Source organism: Miscanthus floridulus, chromosome 10, assembly GCF_019320115.1.
Source record: "Miscanthus floridulus cultivar M001 chromosome 10, ASM1932011v1, whole genome shotgun sequence".
In the NCBI taxonomy this organism is placed as follows: Eukaryota; Viridiplantae; Streptophyta; class Magnoliopsida; order Poales; family Poaceae; genus Miscanthus; species Miscanthus floridulus.
In genome coordinates, this window is record NC_089589.1 from 92475493 (window position 1) to 92495548 (window position 20056).

Below are 20056 nucleotides of genomic sequence, written 5' to 3' on the forward strand. Positions count from 1 at the left end.
CTACAGTGGAGGTAAAAAAACATAGCATTGGAGCTAGTTATGAAGGACCTATGAATACCCAACGGACATTGTCTCCATTGCTCTAGTAGATTACCAAGCCAGTGATGTAGAAAACATAACTAGCTAGTGCCACCTTACCCATTTGAACCACTAGGAACCCATATAACATAACACCAAGAGGCTGTAAAATAAATTGAGATTTGAAGGTCACGAAAGAGGAACCATCACACAAAATCAAGAGGGTCTGGAGATAAACCCTTATCTGGGGGGCTTTTTAATCATATCTTTTAAGGCACACACTGGATGGTGGGGACCAAAAAAGGGGAAGGACGAAAATGTGTAGAGGGAGAATGACATAGGAAAGGAGATAGAGATGAGTTACCCTCACGCAAGGTAACATCCCCCTTTCTCCTATAAATGCCCCTTCCCCAGACTTCTATCTCCATCACCAAATAATCCCAAATAAGCTCACTATATCTAGAGTAGAGCCCACCATTCACCCAACAGCACACATCCATGGATTTCTCTAAGCCCACAGCAAGTGAAGCCTCCGTGAAACTCTTGCCAGGGTTCAAGTTTAAACCTACCGATGAGGAGATCATGATGCGCTACCTTCGTCCTCGTGCGGTGAATGAACCAGTCCCCTCAACGTTCATTGTTGATGTGGATATCCTAAGAAGCAACCCTTGGGACCTAGTACCAGGTCATCTGCACATACACCAACCTTTCCCAACAAATACATCTATACGCTCCTTTTTAATTTCATTTTATTGCTCCTGCTACAATCTGATCTGATCTATGTATGGCTAAAAGTTCCCTGCTTGGTTGTCTTTTTTTTATTGTTGTATGTATACAGAGGGATCTGTGGAGAAATACTTCTTTTGTCAAAGAGTACAAAGATGGCCACATGGAAACCGGTGCAATCGTGCAGCAGGTGACGGACACTGGAGGGCATCGGGTAAGGATGTGCCCATCTTTAGCAATATCATCAATGGTGGAATGCCTTCGATGGTTGGGCTAAAGAAAACACTCGTGTTCTACCTTGGCAAGGCCGCAGCTGGTGAGAACACAAAATGGGTCATGCAAGAATATAGCCTTGTTCAAGCTGGCCTCACACCATATCCTGTGATTGGGCCCAATGGAACCAATAACATAGGAGAACACAGTCGTGATGCAGTGGCAAGCACAAAGGTATATTGACTCACAATCCAAAGAATTTTGTTCTTGACTAATATTGATTGCATGTCAACTAGGAGGGGGGCTATACATGGTAATTTGCATGGTTTAAGAGTGAGTCTTACAACTTGGTCCTGCAAACTTTCTTGTGTGGGAAATAGTTAGTCGTCCTCGGGTAGGATTCTTTAAAGGTACAAAAATTTGATGTAAAAAGGAGTTCAATGTCGGTTTGCTTGAAAGTAAGCTTGACTAGTCTAGCCAACAAGACGTGTCGGTAACTTGTTTCTTGTGGAATTGTTGATGTAATATCCCAAGCACTGGGGCCTATTTCCTAACATGGAGTTGTTTATAGAGAACATCTAAAAACTATCTGATTCAGTAATCTTCATCATTTTCACGTGTGAGAAAGGCATATAATAAAAAAGAATCATTCATGCTGCCCAATTTGGTCATTTGTAAAATTAGTAACCTAAAATATACCTTTTGCTTCCAAGCCTAGCTGCTGTCCTATGTAAAGCAACATTAGTATTCACCATGTTTTAAACATTTTCAACTAAAACGACATTGCATAATGAATAGTTTTGTGAACTCTCCGTAGAAAAAGGATAGTCTTTCTGAAGCCCTCCGCAATGCTACTACAAGTGTGCCCAAGGTTGTTCCTGTCATGATTAATCCAGATGACTCATGGGTTGTCTGTCGCATCTACAAGAAGAAGAAGTGCGCACCACGTGTCATTGCCCAGCGTTACAACATTGCAGATGGACGGCAGGTCTGCTTCTTCAACTTCCTTGGGCAGGGTAATTCTGAGGGAACTTCTAGCTCAGGCAGCCTCACCAACCTACCAATAGAGAAGGCAAAGGATAACAATGAGGATAGGGGTGGCACCAACGACAAAGTTGATACAAATGAGGCAGGGAAGTAATTTATGTTGGCAGCAATAGTGCTGTAGACTGGGCAATGGCATTATGTAATAAGGTGTTGGAGCTAAACTGTAAGTGATTAACACCAATTGAGTTTCATTCAGTTATGTTTATTTCAAGTAATGTGCTGGCAGATTTTGGTCTATACAGTCTCAAATGTTGTATGTCACAAAGATAATACAATAAATATTGAAGCTGTGTTTTTCATTATTGGAAATACTTTGTTTAGTATCCTAAAGAGACATATGAAGTTCACATTGCCTTTTTGTATTATGTTTGCTAATTTTAGAAATTTTCTTTTTGTATATCTTTGTTAAGTGTTATTTTTGTTTATAGGATCATAAAAATATACCAAGAATACTTAATTATCCTAAAGGCTTGACAATATTAGATATAATAAAAGGACCAAGTGCAAATGAATGTAAACTCACCTCATGCCAAGTGTTCTATTTTCCATTTTAGAACATTAATTACACCAACAAAAATAACACTAATTAATCATTTCTTACCAATCTACATGTTTTCATGCTCTTGACCTCATCACCCACAGGATGCCTACTTTACTCCTGGTAACCGAAACAAGCACAAAGGAGTGCCATAGAGCAGAGGGAGGAAATTGGAACTGGTGCTAAGAAAAGGGCAAAAGGACAACAATAAAAGATAGAGAGGCGAATAGAACATCCATCCTAGTATCTTTTTGTTCCTATGTATCAATACTTTATTATAAGATATCTATACGTGTGATGTGTAAGAGTGTAGATAAAGAAAAACATGCAGGGGACAAGAGTGATGAGTCATTACACTATGTGGTGCACTACACACAAGAAAAAAAGGGAGAGACAGGGACTACCTAATCATGATTTGGCAAAACATGTGAATATGTGAATAGCCTAGAATACAAACAAAACCACCGGGCCCTGTTTTCCTCTTTTTTGGAATAGTTGTATTTCCCACGTTTTCTCGCCAGACTCCTGAGATTTCTTGGCTCCTGATTGCCACCACTTGCTGGATGAAGGTGGTGCCGGGCTGCCGGCACCAAGATTTGCCAAAGGAGCACATAAAATTTAGCAAATAAGACAGGTACGAACCCTGTGTAGATTTTCCTTTCCCCATGCATTTCTAAATTAAATAAATACAAAAAATATTTTATGCTACAAAAACATGATTTAGTTTTGTGCCAAAAAAACTTGATTTGGAGCTCGAAAAAACTTGATTTGCCCCAAAGCAATAAATCTAATGCAAACACGTGTGACATCATCATTAATGAAATAGTTCAAGGCACGCAAGAACGATCTACCCCAGTCCCTCAGTTCACCCTATCCATGAAGAATACAAAATCAAGCATCTATGCACCTACCACAGCCTGGCTGGAGATAACATTTGCTTCAATGAACATATTGCACATCATATATTTGCTTCACTGAACATACTACCTCCCCCCCCCCCCCTTTTGTTTGATGTTGGATGCGTGGTCACCTGCAAATATAATGACTAAACTTGCACAAAAATCATAGAACATGTATAGTAGGATGAAGAACTAGCTTCCATATAATAGCACCATTGCTGGTGTATATGACATACACTACTGGATTCAGGCGCTTTGCCGAGTGCCTGCGGCACTCGGCAAAGCCCTAAATACACTCGGCAAAGGCTTTGCCAAGTGCCGCACTCGGGAAAAAAAAATGGCCGGCAAAGCAGCCTTTGCCAAGAGCCATTTGTCGGGCACTCGACAAAGCTTTTGCCGAGTGCCAAGACAGCACTCGGCAAAGAAAACGAGCCATCACGGGGCAGGAAACGGTGACGGCGGCTTTGCCGAGTGCCAACCCGGACGGCACTCGGCAAAGTTTTTCATTTTTTTAAATTCTTTGCCAAGCGTCACCCGGGCTGGCACTCGGCAAAGTTTTTTATTTTTATTTTTTTAAAATTCTTTGCGGAGTGCCGCCCGGGATGGCACTCGGCAAAGTTTTTTTTAATTTCTTTGCCGAGCGCCGGACGGGTGGCTCTCGGCAAAGTTTTTTTTTAAATCTTTACCGAGTGCCGGATGGATGGGTGGCACTTGGCAAAGTTTTTTATTTTTTTTTAAACAATTCTTTGCCGAGTGCCATGGTCATGGCACTCGGCAAAGCTGGGAAACGGGTTGGTGCCCCTTTTTCCAGCTTTGCCGAGTGCAGTGACCATTGCACTCGGCAAACTGACCAAAACCAGTTTTTTTATTCATTTTTACATTCCATCACGACAAACACAAATTATCACATATATCTCACATTCATCCAAACATACATCACATATTTATCACATCCATCGCATATATCACATTCATCACAATATATCACATACATCAATCCAAACATCTATCACATATATCACAGTTATCCAAATATACCACTAGCGCATGACAAGTATATTAGAAATTCATCACCAAGTGAACAGCAAATGCAAATACAACTAATGCTACTCATCACCAAGGTGGAAACTGAGTGCCTGGTGAAGGAAAAGCTGGATCAGTCGGAGGCGCATGAGCTGGATTATTTGAACCCTCCGACTGAGGCTGCACAAAGGAGAAAAGATTGCATGCGTTAGACAAGATTACTTGGATAGCTAATCTAGGTCATACAAGCAAAGCACAAGCGAAAACTCACAGGAGTAGTTGCAGCTGTAGGAGTCGGAGGTGGAGCGAACAGCCTAGGTGGCACAGCTAGACCCGTATGTTGCCCAAGAGTCTGCATGAATTGCATCATTTCCACCATCCTCTGTGCCTGGGCCTCTCGCGTGGCCTGCTCGGACTGTTGCTGGGCTGCCAGGTCTTGACGTTGCCTTGCTTCTTCTTCTAGCCAGGCCTGCAATATTTCACCCCAATGTTTCAGTAATGCAAAGCTAATTAAGGTGTGTAAATATCAATGTACAACGAGTAAAACAGGAATAACCTCGAGTGCGTCGACCCATTGCTGTGAAGCGCTTGGCCGTGGCCATATGGCTGGGCTTGAGCTCGTGCTCCGTGCTCGGATCTAGGAGAGAGAGGGAGTAGAGGTCGAGTCAATGACGCCGTCACCAAGCTAGTACCGCCCATGCTTCTTGCCTCCACCCACCCTCATGATGATCTCTGCATCAAAGTCCTCGGTGCTCGGGTCGTACTCTGGCCCATGGACCGACCTTGCCGCCGACGTGTACTCAGTGATGCGGGTGTGGACGCTTGGGTTGGTGTATGCCTCGGGCGGGTCCTCTGGATTGTAGGAGACGCTGGATGTCGCCTTGCCCTTGTGGGACATACACCATGCCTAGAAGTTGGAGCATTGCTGGCCACCATGTGCCTCCGACTACGAGAAAGACAGCAAGATGATTAGAAATCAAGCATGATTGAGCGTTAGAATAGATAAATGAATTCGCGTACCCATAATTGTTTGTATCCGGCGAGGTTGCGGTTGCCTTGATGGTGTGCTGGACCTTGCATCTGCAAACGCCGCTCCCGGGCAGCATCGTGCATCTCGGCCCACCCGGGCGTGAACCACTTGTCCACGATCATCGCCCAGCACTCGAGATACGAGGAGCACCACCAGGGACACATCTACACATCATCAAGTATTTAACATATAAAAAGATCAAATTAAACCAACTTAATCTCAAAACGAATCAATATTAATGTTCTTTATCTACCTCAAGGTACTGGTCCTGGGTCAGCGTCATCTTTCTTGCTTCTTCTTTGCTGACCTTCTCTCCAAGTTTTGACCCGTAGTAGGTTATGATGGCCTAGATGCACATCTCGTGATGCATGTCGGTGATGAGTTTTTTATAGGCTTTGGTAGCCACCAAATCTGCTCTGGCCTCAGATCCCTCCTCGCATCTGAAATAAGTCTGCATACAGACGCGATGTATCCATTCATTATTTCAAGAAAAGTTCAATGAATGTAATGTATTGAGCAGTGTAGTGCGAGGGAGACTTACCCAAAACTCCACCTTAACCCGCTCCGCCTTGTTGGGGTAACCCACATCGGGGGCGGCGGCGTAGTAATCAAACATCTAGGGTGGCTCCCTCCTGCTGGCGTAGTCAACCAAGCCAGGGTAGTGTTGCCTGCACAGAAGACCCAGGACGCCATTGACCAAGCATCCGTGACCACCACCTGACACAATCATCCAGTTCCTGCACAAGTGATTAAGAAAAATTATAAGTTTCTCTATCGATTTTCAACATATCATATGAAGTGGTGGTGATTAAATCTAAAGTTACTTACTTTTGCCCTTCGGGGCGAATCATTGGACATTGGTGAGGAAGCGGAACCGGAGGGAGGCTCACTGGACCTCGCAAGTAGACGTTGGACGAACCAGAGGAAGCAGAACCCGTACCTTCCTCCTCGTGCGTCCCCTCCCCCTCGTGCGCCCCCTCCTCCTCGTCCGTCTGCCGAACTAGCTCATCGTCATCCTCGAGCCTCGCCTCCTCCTCGTCCTCCTCACGCTGTGTGGTAGGAGGCGGCGGCGGCTGCCTCCTGCGGCTGCTGCTCCTCCTCCTGCCCACCATCACCTACAGCGGCATCTGCAGTGCGTGGTGTTTGGTAAAGCGAGGACATGTCCCTGTGATGGTCGCTTCGGCCCACCATCTTTGTTCAATCACCTGCAATTGAAAAGAATAAACAAGACGTAATTCTAAATAGAAATAGAAATAGATGCAATATAAACAAAACATAATTACAAAAACATAGTATTACATGTATTAGAAATAATCTTCATGATTGGGATTAGCTGGATCATAAGTCTTGTCATCACTATCAACATTGTCATTGCCCAAATAATCAACACTATCTGAAGGAGGAATGTTGTCTTTATTGTCATTGCCTAAATGTAATCGCTCAAGCATTTCGAAGTCCTTCACATTTTGCACCTCATCTCCAACGTCCTCATCATCAACTCTTTCATTGTCTAGTTCCATTCCGATGGCTTCGGTTAAGTCTATCTCAAACCTCCCTTCTAGCCCCTCTTCTTGAAAGAACTCTCCGTCATATATGTGTGGGTTGAAGTTGTAATCTTCATCGTTTGGGACAGGTAGTTTACCGTGTGGCGAGACCTTGTGCACGATATCCCAACCCTTAAGATGCCCTTTATTTTGGCACGCGTATGACGTATAATAAACCTACATGGCCTGTTGAGCCACAATATAGACATCGTCTCCTAGATAGATGGAATCCTATCGAATTTCGACTAGCCCAAGATTAGGGGTCCGTCTCATTACTCGAGGATCAAACTAATGGCATTTGAATATGACAGGATTAAAAGGTTTGGCACCATAAAATGAAAGTTCATATATTTCTTCAATTCTTCCATAATAGTCGAGGCCATCAATGCCGAGCGTAAAAACTCCACTATTTGTGGTTTTTTTATTAGACCGACTCTGCTCGTAGCTTGCTGTATGAAAGTGATATCCATTCACATCATAACTGGTAAATGACCTGACCCTGAAGGCACAGCCGTTTGCAACCTGTCTCAACTCATCACGTATAGACGCATCGGTTTGGGCCTGCAAGCTCAAGCAAGATGGATCGTTATATTATTCGAACATACGAGCAACTTGGAATGTCGAACTAAGTACGAGCTAAATTGGACGGTACCATATTTTTGAACCAAGAAATGAAACCGGGCCTCCCTGGTCCCGCACCCTGTGAAAGAAGGGTATCATTTTCCTGCGGGGTAGGATCCCTTGATTGATGCCAGGATTCACGAAGAAATTCCCTATACCAACGAGAAACAAGGGAGTTAGATGCAGAATAGTGACGGCATACTGAAACAAGTTCGTTGAGAACTTACCTCACATACGGCTGCACCTCGACAAGGTTGGTCAACACATATAGCATGATACTGCGCCACTCTTCAATACTCAAGTGCTTAGTGGTCGATGCACTTGCGCTTCCGAGTTGCCCTTAGAAAAGGATAAGGTTTGATTCATTTTCGCCAGCATTGTAACGAGGGGGTAGATTATGCACGCTAGGAAGGTTCTCAGTGTAGTATTTTTCTGTGAAGTTTGACACCTCCTCCAGAATGTATGCCTCTATAATGGAAGCCTCAATTTTGGCTTTATTTCTACATTTTTTGCGAAGAGTCTTTAGACATATCTCGATTGGATAGCACCAACGGGCCTGCACGGCCCCCCATTCGTGCCTCATACGAGAGGTGCATAATCAAATGTTGCATCGACAAGAAGAAGTCGGGTGGAAAGATCTTCTCCAACTTACAGAGCAACACAGGTGCCCCTTTTTCTAAGTCATCAATGACGGTCCGAGATAGCTCCTTGGCACAAAGCTGGCGCAAGAAATAGCTTAACTCTGCCAGCACTAGCCAGACATGCTCAGGGACATAGCCTTGAACCATTGTCGGAAGAAGCCGCTCAATCCATATGTGGTAGTCATGACTCTTCATCCCGTTGACTCGCAGAGTAGATAAGTTCACTCCCCTCTTCAGATTCACTGCATACCCATCAGGGAACATTAGCGTCTGGATCCATTCAAGTACTTCCCTCCTTTGTTTGCTAGTCAAGACGAAATCGGCCTGAGGCCTTCTCCAATTCTTGCCGCCTCTAGGAGGCTGCATCTCTTGATTTGGTCTATCGCATAACGTTGCTAGGTCCACTCTAGCCTTAGGGTTGTCTTTAGACTTTTCAGTGTCTATGAATGTTGTCCAAAGTGCCTCGGCGACATTCTTTTCAGTGTGCATTACATCAATGTTATGTGATAGAAGAAGGTCATCAAAATAGGGGAGCCTCGTCAAGCTCAACTTATGAGTCCACATATGTTGCTCACCATATCCCACAAAACCCCCTTCTTCATTGGCCATGAGAGCATCTATCTGAGCATGAACCTCGGCACTAGTCATCATCGGCGGTGCAGGGTCTGACACTATGACACCTTTCGTAAAGTTCTTGATGTCTTGTCTGAATGGATGGTCAAGAGGGAGGAATTGACGATGTCTGTCGAACGATGAATACTTGCCACCCTTCTACAACCAAATGAACCAAACGACGAATATCAGATATCACATGTGGAGATGTCCTGGTTTGTAAGCATCGTACGTGATAACGTGCACCAAACCTTCTCAAATTTTTATCACATCCTCCACATACAATATCATGATATCTCGACAAGTTTCATGATTTTCGGACTTCATTTGCATTTTATAGAATTTAAAAACAATTCGTTCGCAAGTTCGTGGTCATGTTTCGTGAACAAGATGTTCGAAATTTCAGGTCCGTTCCTGGATACGGCCTCACACTACACTCAATACCATGAATATCCTTTTTTGAATCATTAAATTCCATTATTTGATGCACGTGCGGTTCAAATTTGCATTTTCCGAAAAAAATCAATTAAATGAAATAAATTAACTAAATATAGCAAAAAGCCATAAAAATATACCAAATTTTAACATGGAGTCTCATGTACTGTAGGAGGACTCAAGAAAAATTTTGGAGTTCATAACTGGGAAAAAAAATAGTTTGCCGTTATTCTTTGCCCAGTGTCAGGGTCTGGCACTCGGTAAAGAAGTGGTTTGCCGAGTGCCTACCCGCTGGCAATCGGCAAACCTGGACGGCAGGCGGCGGCCGTTACCTGACGCCGCTTTTTGCCAAGCGCCAGGGTTTGCCGAGGGCCTGACACTCAGCAAAAAGAGCCTTTGCCGAGTGTTTGGCTTTGCCGAGTGCCTGGCACTCGGCAAAGCCTTCTTTGCGAGTGCAGCACTCGGCAAAATAGGTCTTTGCCGAGTGCCCGACTTTTAGCCCTCGGCAAAGAAAGTTGCACTCGGCAAAGACCCTGTTCCCGTAGTGATACTACTCAAGGCAACTGATAATGAAAGGAAATTATGAAATATTTTTTATTGAAATTACCTAATTATGTAAAATATTGTTGCCTATTTTAAAACCTGGAACCCATAGGTATTGTTTTGCATTAAGCATACCCATATTATTATTGCCTCATTTTTGTCCATATATACACTTAAGCAAGTACAATGTCTTTATCTAATTCCTGTCAATGCTAGTATTGCTACTGCCTAATGGTGTGCCAATATTACAATCTGATTGATTCTATTTTCATGTAGGGAAGGAAAAGGTGACCTTTTGCATATCAATAAGATATCTCCAAAATTTCATTGATCAATAGATATAGCCATTCCAGATTACTGAAAACTTTGCTTTATAGCTTTACATAGTTTCCTTCTATTCTGGAAGAAGGGGGGGGGGGGGGGGGGGGGGGGGGGGGGGGGGGGGGGGGGGGGGGGGGGGGGGGCGGGAAATATTGTATAATAAGAATATTTTTAAGGGCAAAAACTATGGGGGAGATCCCCACTCAATTTTCAAATAAAGAGACTAAACATGCTTACAAAGCAAGCTAGCTAATACCATCTAACCAATAGCAAAAGGACGACCTAATGTCTACCTTGAAATGGATTGGCCGCAACTGCAATAAACGTTGGTTCCTGAAATTGGAGAGCCAGATATCGAAAAGAAGTCTACCATTATTGAAAATTCTAAAATTTCTAAGGCTTCCAGATTTCCCAGCTTACTATCAACTTGTGATCTAGCCAGTGTTGGCCCGCAGTGGGATCCTCCTCCAACCTCACAATCGTCTGGAGTTCTCCTATGACTGGATTTCGAGGTTGAAATCCATCGGCGCTTCAGTACTCTTGTACACCACTCGTCTCCCTCCCCCCAGTCCTGTTTTTTCTCCAAGCAATGTTCCGGTGCTTCCTATTTTGTTTGATGGAGGAATCAGTTTGTCTGGCTCTCCAGTCTTGTTTGGGTGGCCGAGCCTCTGGGTTTCACATTGAATCCTTGAGCAACAACCATTTTCCAGTCTCTGTTGCCCGCCCCCCCCCCCCCCCCCCCCCCCCCCCCCCCCCCCCCCTCCCGCCCCTAAATAAAAAAGTTGGATTTCATATTTATTAACTTAGTCGTGTCGTCATTACCCTCTTTCGTTGTCTATTACCACCTCTGGATACAAAAGCTACACATCACTAGGTACGAGAAAAACATGCCTGGGACAACTGTTCTCTCCAAAAGTGGTAAGAGATTGGCAAAAGATGTCAACAAGAAAAACAAACATGTCAGATTTGCCAACAAGATTGTCCACAGCGCACCCAAGCTAAGACGTCCAGGATGATCACCATTCGTGCTTTCTCTGTGCCCATTGATTTGATCCCTAAGTCATTCGGCCTCGTTCGGTTAGGGCGTATCACGCCAGGAATCGTTCCGGCCAAGAAAATTCTTATATAAATTAAGTAACGAATCCGGCCAGGAATTCTTCCTGGTGTCATTCCCACGGAAACGAACGGGGCCTCAAGGGATTTTTGTTCCATTCTGGTTCTCAGTCCCTTGCTCGTCAAGCCTTTAGCAGATTAAAGAATGGTTTAAGCTTTGATCTTCATGTTACGAGTTCACTGGATTTTGAATCTTCATCCCTAAACCTATAATTTTTCAGTCTGAATCCTCACCAGTAATTCAATGCATCGGCACTACTGGAGAAATTCCCGGAAGTTTTGGATTTTGAAAATTCGAATTCTCCCCCTAAGGAGTCGTTTCTGGGCTGCATCCATTGTCTGGCTCGAGGCCATGCTCGTTGTAGGTGCACAGAAAATATTCATTGCATGGCTTGTTTTAATTATGGTCACGTTAAGAAGTGGTGCTTGACCTGGGTCCGACCCAACTTTAGTCTGCATGAGGAAACAAAAGATCAATAAATCTCACCATAGCAAAATGTCCCTCGATTCTCGCACAGAGATATCTGAGAAGTCGGACTCTACATATTCCAAAACCAAGGTACAGCTGCACCCTCCCTCAATCCTTCTTGCATCAGCCATCCCAACCTCCTAAAGAAAACCTCAATACCTCAGCCATGGCAAACTTCTCGGTCAACCCAAGCCCCTTCGATGTTGCTGACCTTGCTGTCGAGCATTGTTGGAACCATCCAGCGTGAGGCAGAGTTGCTCTAAGAGCTGAACTGACTCGCAAACGCCATCGTCACGCTCCAACCAATGTCGGTGGATGAAGATTAACTAGTCCAGGGGATAGCTGTCGAATTGGAATCTCCCATAGTAACTAAAGCTCTAGAACTTTCCATTATCTTTCCAACGAGTATTTAAACGCATTTTTTCGTTGAGTACTATGGGAGATATCGCGTTCTGAATATTACTGCCAGTTTCTCTCAGAGTACATATTCAATTTCAACCATCAGTTTTGGGTGTCAATTTAGGAGTTCGTGGAGGCCGAATTGGTCCAGTGTGCTATGGAGGTTTTATATTACTTTGTATGATCTTCCTGTTGAGTATTTTAACTCTGTTTTTGGTTGTATGGATTGGAAGATATGATTTTTTTTCCTCAAAAACAGTGTCGCTGCTGCTAATAAACAAAGCATGTTTGTACCTTGGTAGGTTGTTTTAGAAACGGAATATGGAAGTGCGAAACAAAAAACATCAACACTTTTTTTCTTTTACATCAATGCAAAATCATAAAGTATGTGCAGGCTACTAATTATGATATCTTTGCCATTTACATTTTTTCATGCTATTTTGCTTTGATTGACAATCTGGTAATAGTGATTATTATGGCTTTTAATTTAGATCTTGTCAATGGGTAGTTTTACTGACCATATATTAATTATCCGCTATGAATTTAAAGTTAGGAACATAGGAATGAAAGGATACATGTCTTCCAAACTGCGCCCAATATCAAATTGGTATATTGATATACATCTGGGTGAAACCTGCATTACTTTCTCAGATGAGTGACCATTTTGAAAGATATACTGATTTTCCATCTCTATCAGATTATCCCACACAATTTTCCTTGACATGCACATGCTGGTAATCATATTTGTTTGGTTCTCAGCAGTTACATGCTCTGTCTGTAAGATGTATTCTTTTTTGTCGTCAGTTAATTAGGTCTGAAATAACCTTCGAAATTTATTATTACTTGAGGATTCTGTCATGTCAAAAAGTAATACCATGATAATTCTAATTTAAATGTGCTATATTATTAACAAACAAAAAATTTCAAGATATGAAATTATGAAGGGTTCATTGTAGTCCTCATACTAGATCCAGTGCAAGTGATGTTATTCTGTAATGCAGTCAGAGTTTCCTTGAGATCATTTGACTGCCAAAGTAATTTTGTGGAGTCCATACAAATTTACAGAGTAATTTGCACCTAAGCATTTTAAATATAATTGGCAGTTTCATCTAACCACATGAGATATGCTTTCCGCTGGTTGTGTAGTTACTACTGCACTTAGCCTGGTGCGGCATGAATGATATGGTAACTTATTTTTTTTGTCCATGTCATTTCGGGGTAATTTGCACCATGAGTATCTGGGGTGATTGCCTTCAACTTAAATAGGTTCAAGCTGATACTGAATAATCTTATTTCCTTTACTCTCCCCCCTTGAATGTGTGAGCTTCTTCCAAATGTGTGATCACCATAAACCTTGTTTATTGTTGCAGCATGAGAACCCCCAGTGATTACATGCCCAATCAGTTGCAGCATTTTTGGGCCAAACTCAGACTGATTGGGCATGTAATGCAATTGATTGGGCCCAATCAGCTTGATTTGACAAGATAATTTGTGATCTATTGTTGTTGATTTGGTATAAGAGGGATTTTGGCATAAGAGGGCATAAGAGGGATTTTGGCACAAGATACTGGATGATGTTGGAATATGATCCGAATTATAACGTTGGTCTTGTGGGGACGCCTGGAGGGCCCACGGTTTGGTCATGTTTATTAGCGGATTTGTTTCCGTATTTGACTGCAGTCAGTCCGTCCTATTTAAATACATCTTGTAAGCTGCACGGGAAGAGCTGACGACTCATTGTATTCCCTGCGTTCTGTAAACTCTCTCCATATAGTGAAGATCGCCGGTTGGCGCCCGTGGTTTTTCCCCGCAAGGGTTTTCCACGTAAAAATCTGTGTCTCATGTTCGATCTTGATTTGCATTATTTACTAACAAGTGGTACCAGAGCCAGACACGAGATTGAAAAAAACTAGGGTTTTATTCCCTGTTCATCCCGCGGCCGTCGTTGCGTCGTCTCGGAATCCATCCGCGATTTGCTTCCCTCCCATCAGTCGGCGACTCACGCGTCCAAGCCGGAGTTCTGGGTTCTGGATCAGAGTCCGACTCCTCGTGAAATTTCCATCCAAAAGGCAGTCCTGATCTGATCTGTTGGTGTGTGGACGTGTCGCCGAGTTGCCAGGAGGTGCCGATCTGTAGGTCTGTTACTTCTATTCGCGAGCGTGTGCGCTGTTGTTCCTAGGTAGAGGATTGGTGTTGTTCCGAAGATCAAATCAGAGCACGAGGATCAAGGTAATCAAAATCAGATTTGGTTGCTGTTGGCCGGTTGTTTCTCTTGAAGTGAAAAAGTTGGTGTTTTCTGCTACGTGCACAAGTGAATCGAACCAGGAGATTTTCTTTGGCAGTTCTTTGCTATTTGTACACAGCTAGTGTACCAGGCTGCAGGTTATTGCTAGGGTTACACCTAAATTTCTACAGATTATTATTCTTCTGGTTATTGTTTTTTTTTTCCACCATGTCTTCAATCAAGTATGATATTCCTCAACTGGATCGCGACACAAGGTTCGCTCTATGGCAAGTCAAAATGCGGGTTGTTCTTACGCAGGCTGAAGTTGATGATGCTCTTGATAAATTTGGTAACAAAGATTCAAAGTCTTGGACCGCTGAGGAAAAAAGAAAAGATCGTAAGGCCTTGACTCAAATTCAGCTTCATCTTTCAAATAATATTTTGCAAGATTGTTTGCAGGAGAACACTGCAGCTGCTTTATGGCTCAAATTAGAGTCAGTTTGCATGTCTAAGGATTTGACAAGCAAGATGCATTTGAAGATGAAGTTATATACGCACAAGTTGCAAGAGGGTGGTTCAGTGATTAACCATCTTTCGGTCTTCAAGGAGATCATTTCTGATCTACAGTCTATGGAGGTAGATTATGATGATGAGGATTTGGCTCTCATTCTTTTGTGCTCTTTGCCTAGTTCATTTTCAAACTTCAGAGATACTTTATTATATAGTCATGATACACTAACTCTTGATGAGGTCTGTGAGGCGTTGCATGCTAAGGAAAAGATGAAATTGATGGTGTCTTCTGAAGGTTCTGCTTCCAAAGGAGAAGCGTTGTCTGTTCGTGGGAGGACAGAAAATAAATCAAATAATGGCAATAGAGGCAAAAGTTCTAATCGTTACAAAGGCCGATCAAAGTCTCGAGGTAGAGGTGATAAATTCTGCAAGTATTGCAAGAAGGATAATCACTTTATCGAGGATTGTTTGAAATTGAAGAATAAAGAGAAGAGAACTGGCACATATAGAGAGAAAGGTAAACCCAATGATGAAGGTAATGCTTCTGTTGCTGCTTCTAAGGCAGATTATTCCGATGGTGATTCGCTTGTTGCTTTTGCTGGATGTGCTAATAGTGATGATGAATGGATTCTTGATTCCGCTGCTTCTTTTCATATATGCTCTAATAGAGATTGGTTTGTGACCTATGATTCACTCCAAGGTGGAGGTTCTGTTAGATTGGGTGATGACAGTCCACTTGATATTGTTGGTATTGGATCCATTCAGATTAAGATGCATGATGGCATTGTCAGAACTTTGGCTGACGTTAAGCATATTCCAAGCATGAGCAAGAATCTTATTTCTCTCAGTACTCTTGATGCTAAAGGGTACAAGTACTCCGGTGGAGATGGAGTTTTAAAGGTGTCAAAAGGTTCTCTTATTGTTATGAAAGGTGAATTGAAATCTCCAAATTTGTACCGTCTTCGTGGTACTACAATTACAGGTGATGCCACTGTAATTTCCAATTCATCATCTAATTCTGATGCTACTGATCTTTGGCATAAGCGTCTTGGACATATGAGTGAGCAAGGCTTGCATGAATTGTGCAAGAGAGAACTTCTTGATGATCATAGCATCAGTAAGTTGAAGTTTTGTGAGCATTGTGTGTTTGGCAAACACAAGAGGGTGTTATTTAATATCTCTACACATAAAAGTAAAGGTATTCTTGATTATGTGCATTCTGATTTATGGGGACCGTCTCGCAAGCTTTCTTTTGGTGGTTCTCGTTATATGTTGACAATCATTGATGATTATTCTCGTAAGGTATGGCCTTATTTCTTGAAGCATAAATCAGAAGCATTTTCAGTATTTAAAGAGTGGAAGATTATGATTGAAAATCAAACTGAAAAGAAGGTTAAAAAGCTTCGCACTGATAATGGGATGGAATTCTGTTCTAATGAGTTTAATGCATATTGCAAGTCTCAAGGCATTGTTAGGCACTACACTATTCCTTATACGCCTCAACAGAATGGTGTAGCTGAGCGTATGAACAGAACTATCATCTCCAGGGCCCGTTGCATGTTGTCTAATGCTGGCTTAAATAGGCGTTTTTGGGCTGAAGCCACTTCCACTGCTTGCTATCTTATTAACCGTTCACCCTCTATTCCTCTTGATAAGAAAACTCCAATTGAGGTATGGTATGGTTCTCCAGCTGATTATTCACAATTGAGAGTTTTTGGTTGTACTGCTTATGCTCACGTTGATAATGGTAAATTGGAGCCTAGAGCTGTTAAATGCATTTTTATTGGTTATCAATCTGGTGTTAAAGGTTATAAATTGTGGAATCCCTAGACTCAGAAGGTTATGCTTAGCAGGAATGTTATCTTTAATGAAACTGTTATGTTTGTTGACAATCCTTCTGTTGATGCTCCTATTGAGGGGGAGAAAATAAGTGTGCAGGTGGAGCACTTAATTGATTCACCAGATGTTGATAATGCTATTGTCCAAGATGCACCGATTGCTGAAATTTCTCCAATTGTTGATGATTCTTCTATTGCTGAGCATTCTTCTCCAGTTGTGCAGTCTCCACAACGTTCTATTGCTGCTGATAGGTCCAGAAGGCAGCCAAAGCCTGTTAAAAGGTATATTGAAGAATGCAATGTTGCTTATGCTATGAGTGTTGCAGAAGAGATTGAAGGTAATTCAGAACCTTCTAATTATTCTGAGGCTATTACTTCTGCTGATTGCAACAATTGGATGACCGCTATGCAAGATGAGATGGAGTCACTTGAAAAGAATGGTACTTGGGATTTAGTGAAATTGCCCAAGAACAAAAAGCCTGTCCGTTGCAAATGGATTTATAAAAGAAAGGAGGGTCTTTCTCCTAGTGAGCCAGCAAGGTATAAAGCGAGGTTGGTTGCTAAGGGCTATAGCCAGATTCCAGGTATTGATTATAATGATGTCTTTTCCCCAGTTGTTAAGCATAGTTCTATTCGTACTTTGCTTAGTATTGTTGCCATGCATGATTATGAACTTGAGCAACTTGATGTTAAAACTGCATTCTTACATGGGGAGTTGGAAGAAGACATTTATATGAACCAACCTGAAGGTTTTGTTATTCCTGGAAAAGAAAACCTTGTGTGTAGACTAAAGAAGTCTCTTTATGGTTTGAAGCAATCTCCTAGGCAATGGTACAAGAGGTTTGACACATTTATGCTCTCTCATGGTTTTAAGCGGTCAGATTATGATAGCTGTGTTTATTTGAAGATTGTTAATGGCTCAGCTATTTATTTGCTTCTTTACGTTGATGATATGTTGATTGCTGCTAAAGATAAATCAGAAATAGCTAAATTAAAGGCACAATTGAGTAAAGAATTTGAGATGAAGGACTTGGGTGCAGCTAAGAAAATTCTTGGTATGGAAATTACTAGAGATAGAAAATCTGGTAAATTATACCTCAGTCAGCGAGGTTATATTGAAAAGGTTCTTCGTCGTTTCAATATGTATAATGCAAAACTAGTGAGTACTCCATTAGCTGCACATTTTAGATTATCATCAAATTTATGTCCAGAGTCAGATAAAGATATTGAGTACATGTCTAGAGTTCCATATTCCAGTGCAGTTGGTTCTCTTATGTATGCCATGGTTTGTTCTCGTCCTGGTTTATCTCATGCATTGAATGTTGTCAGTAGATTCATGGCTAATCCTGGTAAGGAGCATTGGAGGGCTGTTCAATGGATTTTCAGATATTTGCGAGGTACTTCTAATGCCTATTTGCAGTTTGGGAAATCTAGAGATGGACTTGTTGGTTATGTTGATTCTGATTTTGCTGGTGATTTGGATAAGAGGAGATCTCTCACAGGTTATGTTTTCACCATTGGTGGTTGTGCTGTTAGCTGGAAAGCATGTTTGCAGTCCATTGTTGCTCTGTCTACTACAGAAGCTGAATATATGGCTATTTCTGAAGCTTTTAAAGAAGCTATTTGGTTGAGAGGTCTATACTCTGAACTTTGCGGGGTTACTTCTTGCACTACTATTCATTGTGATAGCCAAAGTGCTATTTGTCTTATCAAGGATCAGATGTTTCATGAAAGGACAAAGCATATTGATGTGAGGTATCACTTCATTCGAGGTGTTATTGCTGAAGGTGATGTTAAGGTGTGCAAGATAAGTACTCATGATAATCCTGCTGATATGTTGATAAAGCCAGTTCCTGGAGCTAAGTTTGTGCTATGCTCAAGCTTAGTTGGCATTACAAATTAAGTCCTAGTGATTTTTTTAGCACCGGTGATTGTTTATTATTGAAGTGAGTTGATTGATTGATACTTCATTTGCTACAAGATGGAATTCGTCTCAAGGTGGAGTTTGTTGGAATATGATCCGAATTATAACGTTGGTCTTGTGGGGACGCCTGGAGGGCCCACGGTTTGGTCATGTTTATTAGCGAATTTGTTTCCGTATTTGACTGCAGTCAGTCCGTCCTATTTAAATACATCTTGTAAGCTGCACGGGAAGAGCTGACGACTCATTGTATTCCCTGCGTTCTGTAAACTCTCTTCATATAGTGAAGATCGCCGGTTGGCGCCCGTGGTTTTTCCCCACAAGGGTTTTCCACGTAAAAATCTGTGTCTCGTGTTCGATCTTGATTTGCATTATTTACTATCAGATGATAACAGGGAGGGAAAGCTACCATCCTATTAAATGCTGGGCATAAGATCAAGCGCACTGAAGACAGTCAAAGGAAGCAAAAGAATATATAAAATTGATGGTAGCTTTCCCTCCCTGTTATCATCCAGTATCTTGTCAAATTTAGAGTCGTAGCAGGTGCACAATCAGAACTTGTGAACTTAGAATAGTGACGTGTGGTTTGTAATATATTGTGGATTTCGGATAAATTTGGTCGTTTGTGATATATAAATGTGGTTTGTGATATATTGTTGTTGATTTGTGGTTTGTGATATATATATGCTTTGTTGTTTACATGGAAAAAGAAAAAACAAAAAAAAAAGAATTTTTAGAGGTGGCTTCCCCAAGTGCCTGAGCTGCGGCACTCGGCAAAGAGTATTTAAAAAAAATCAAAAATCTTTCCCGAGTGTTGCACTCGGGGAAGAAAATAAAAAAAACGGCGTCGGTCGTCGGTCAACGGCGTCAAGTCTTCCCCGAGTGCTAGCACGGCACTCGGCAAAGCCTTCCCTGAGTGCACGATTTTCGACACTCGGGGAAGGTGCCTTTCCCGTGGGAGGATTAGCCGCAGGCTCTTCCCCAAATGGCTTCCCCTTGCACTCGGGGAAGCCAGCAGTTCATGTAGTGACTGAGGCTGACTCTGAACCTCGTCGTCGAGTTCTTGGAGGACACCCAAAGGGTCCATGTTCTCTCTGTTCATCTCTCTCGCTTGGATTGGGTCTGATTATAGGCTGCAATCATTTTTCAAAAGAGATCAACTCGTCCATAATAGTCCGCACAACTTTGGTCAAGGTCATGTAGTCGGAGTTGTAAATCATGATGAAGGGATCAATACTAGAGCTTGTGCCTACACCAGAGTTGTTTGGATTATGTTTCTAGCTTTTCCCCCCGACTTCCAGAAACATGATTACATCAAAGCTGCAATTGCTTCTTATGGTCGGGTTCTTGTTTGGTTTACAGATGCGCACA

General features: G+C 42.3%; 1 protein-coding gene across 1 annotated transcript; it reads left to right on the top strand.

The window, feature by feature from the left end:
* Window positions 1–516: 516 nt before the first annotated feature.
* Window positions 517–2098, top strand: LOC136487345 (NAC transcription factor 32-like). The gene is made up of 3 exons (XM_066484505.1): window positions 517–703; window positions 857–1191; window positions 1775–2098. The coding sequence occupies exons 1-3, from the start codon at window positions 517–519 to the stop codon at window positions 2096–2098; spliced, it is 846 nt and encodes a 281-aa protein (XP_066340602.1).
* Window positions 2099–20056: the final 17958 nt, after the last annotated feature.

Bases quoted from the DNA above. Each gene is read 5' to 3' on its own strand.
- LOC136487345 (XM_066484505.1), top strand. From the start codon at position 517: ATGGATTTCTCTAAGCCCACAGCAAGTGAAGCCTCCGTGAAACTCTTG. The intron at 704-856 runs GTCATCTGCACA...GTATGTATACAG, and splicing joins CCCTTGGGACCTAGTACCAG to AGGGATCTGTGGAGAAATAC. The intron at 1,192-1,774 runs GTATATTGACTC...AACTCTCCGTAG, and splicing joins ATGCAGTGGCAAGCACAAAG to AAAAAGGATAGTCTTTCTGA.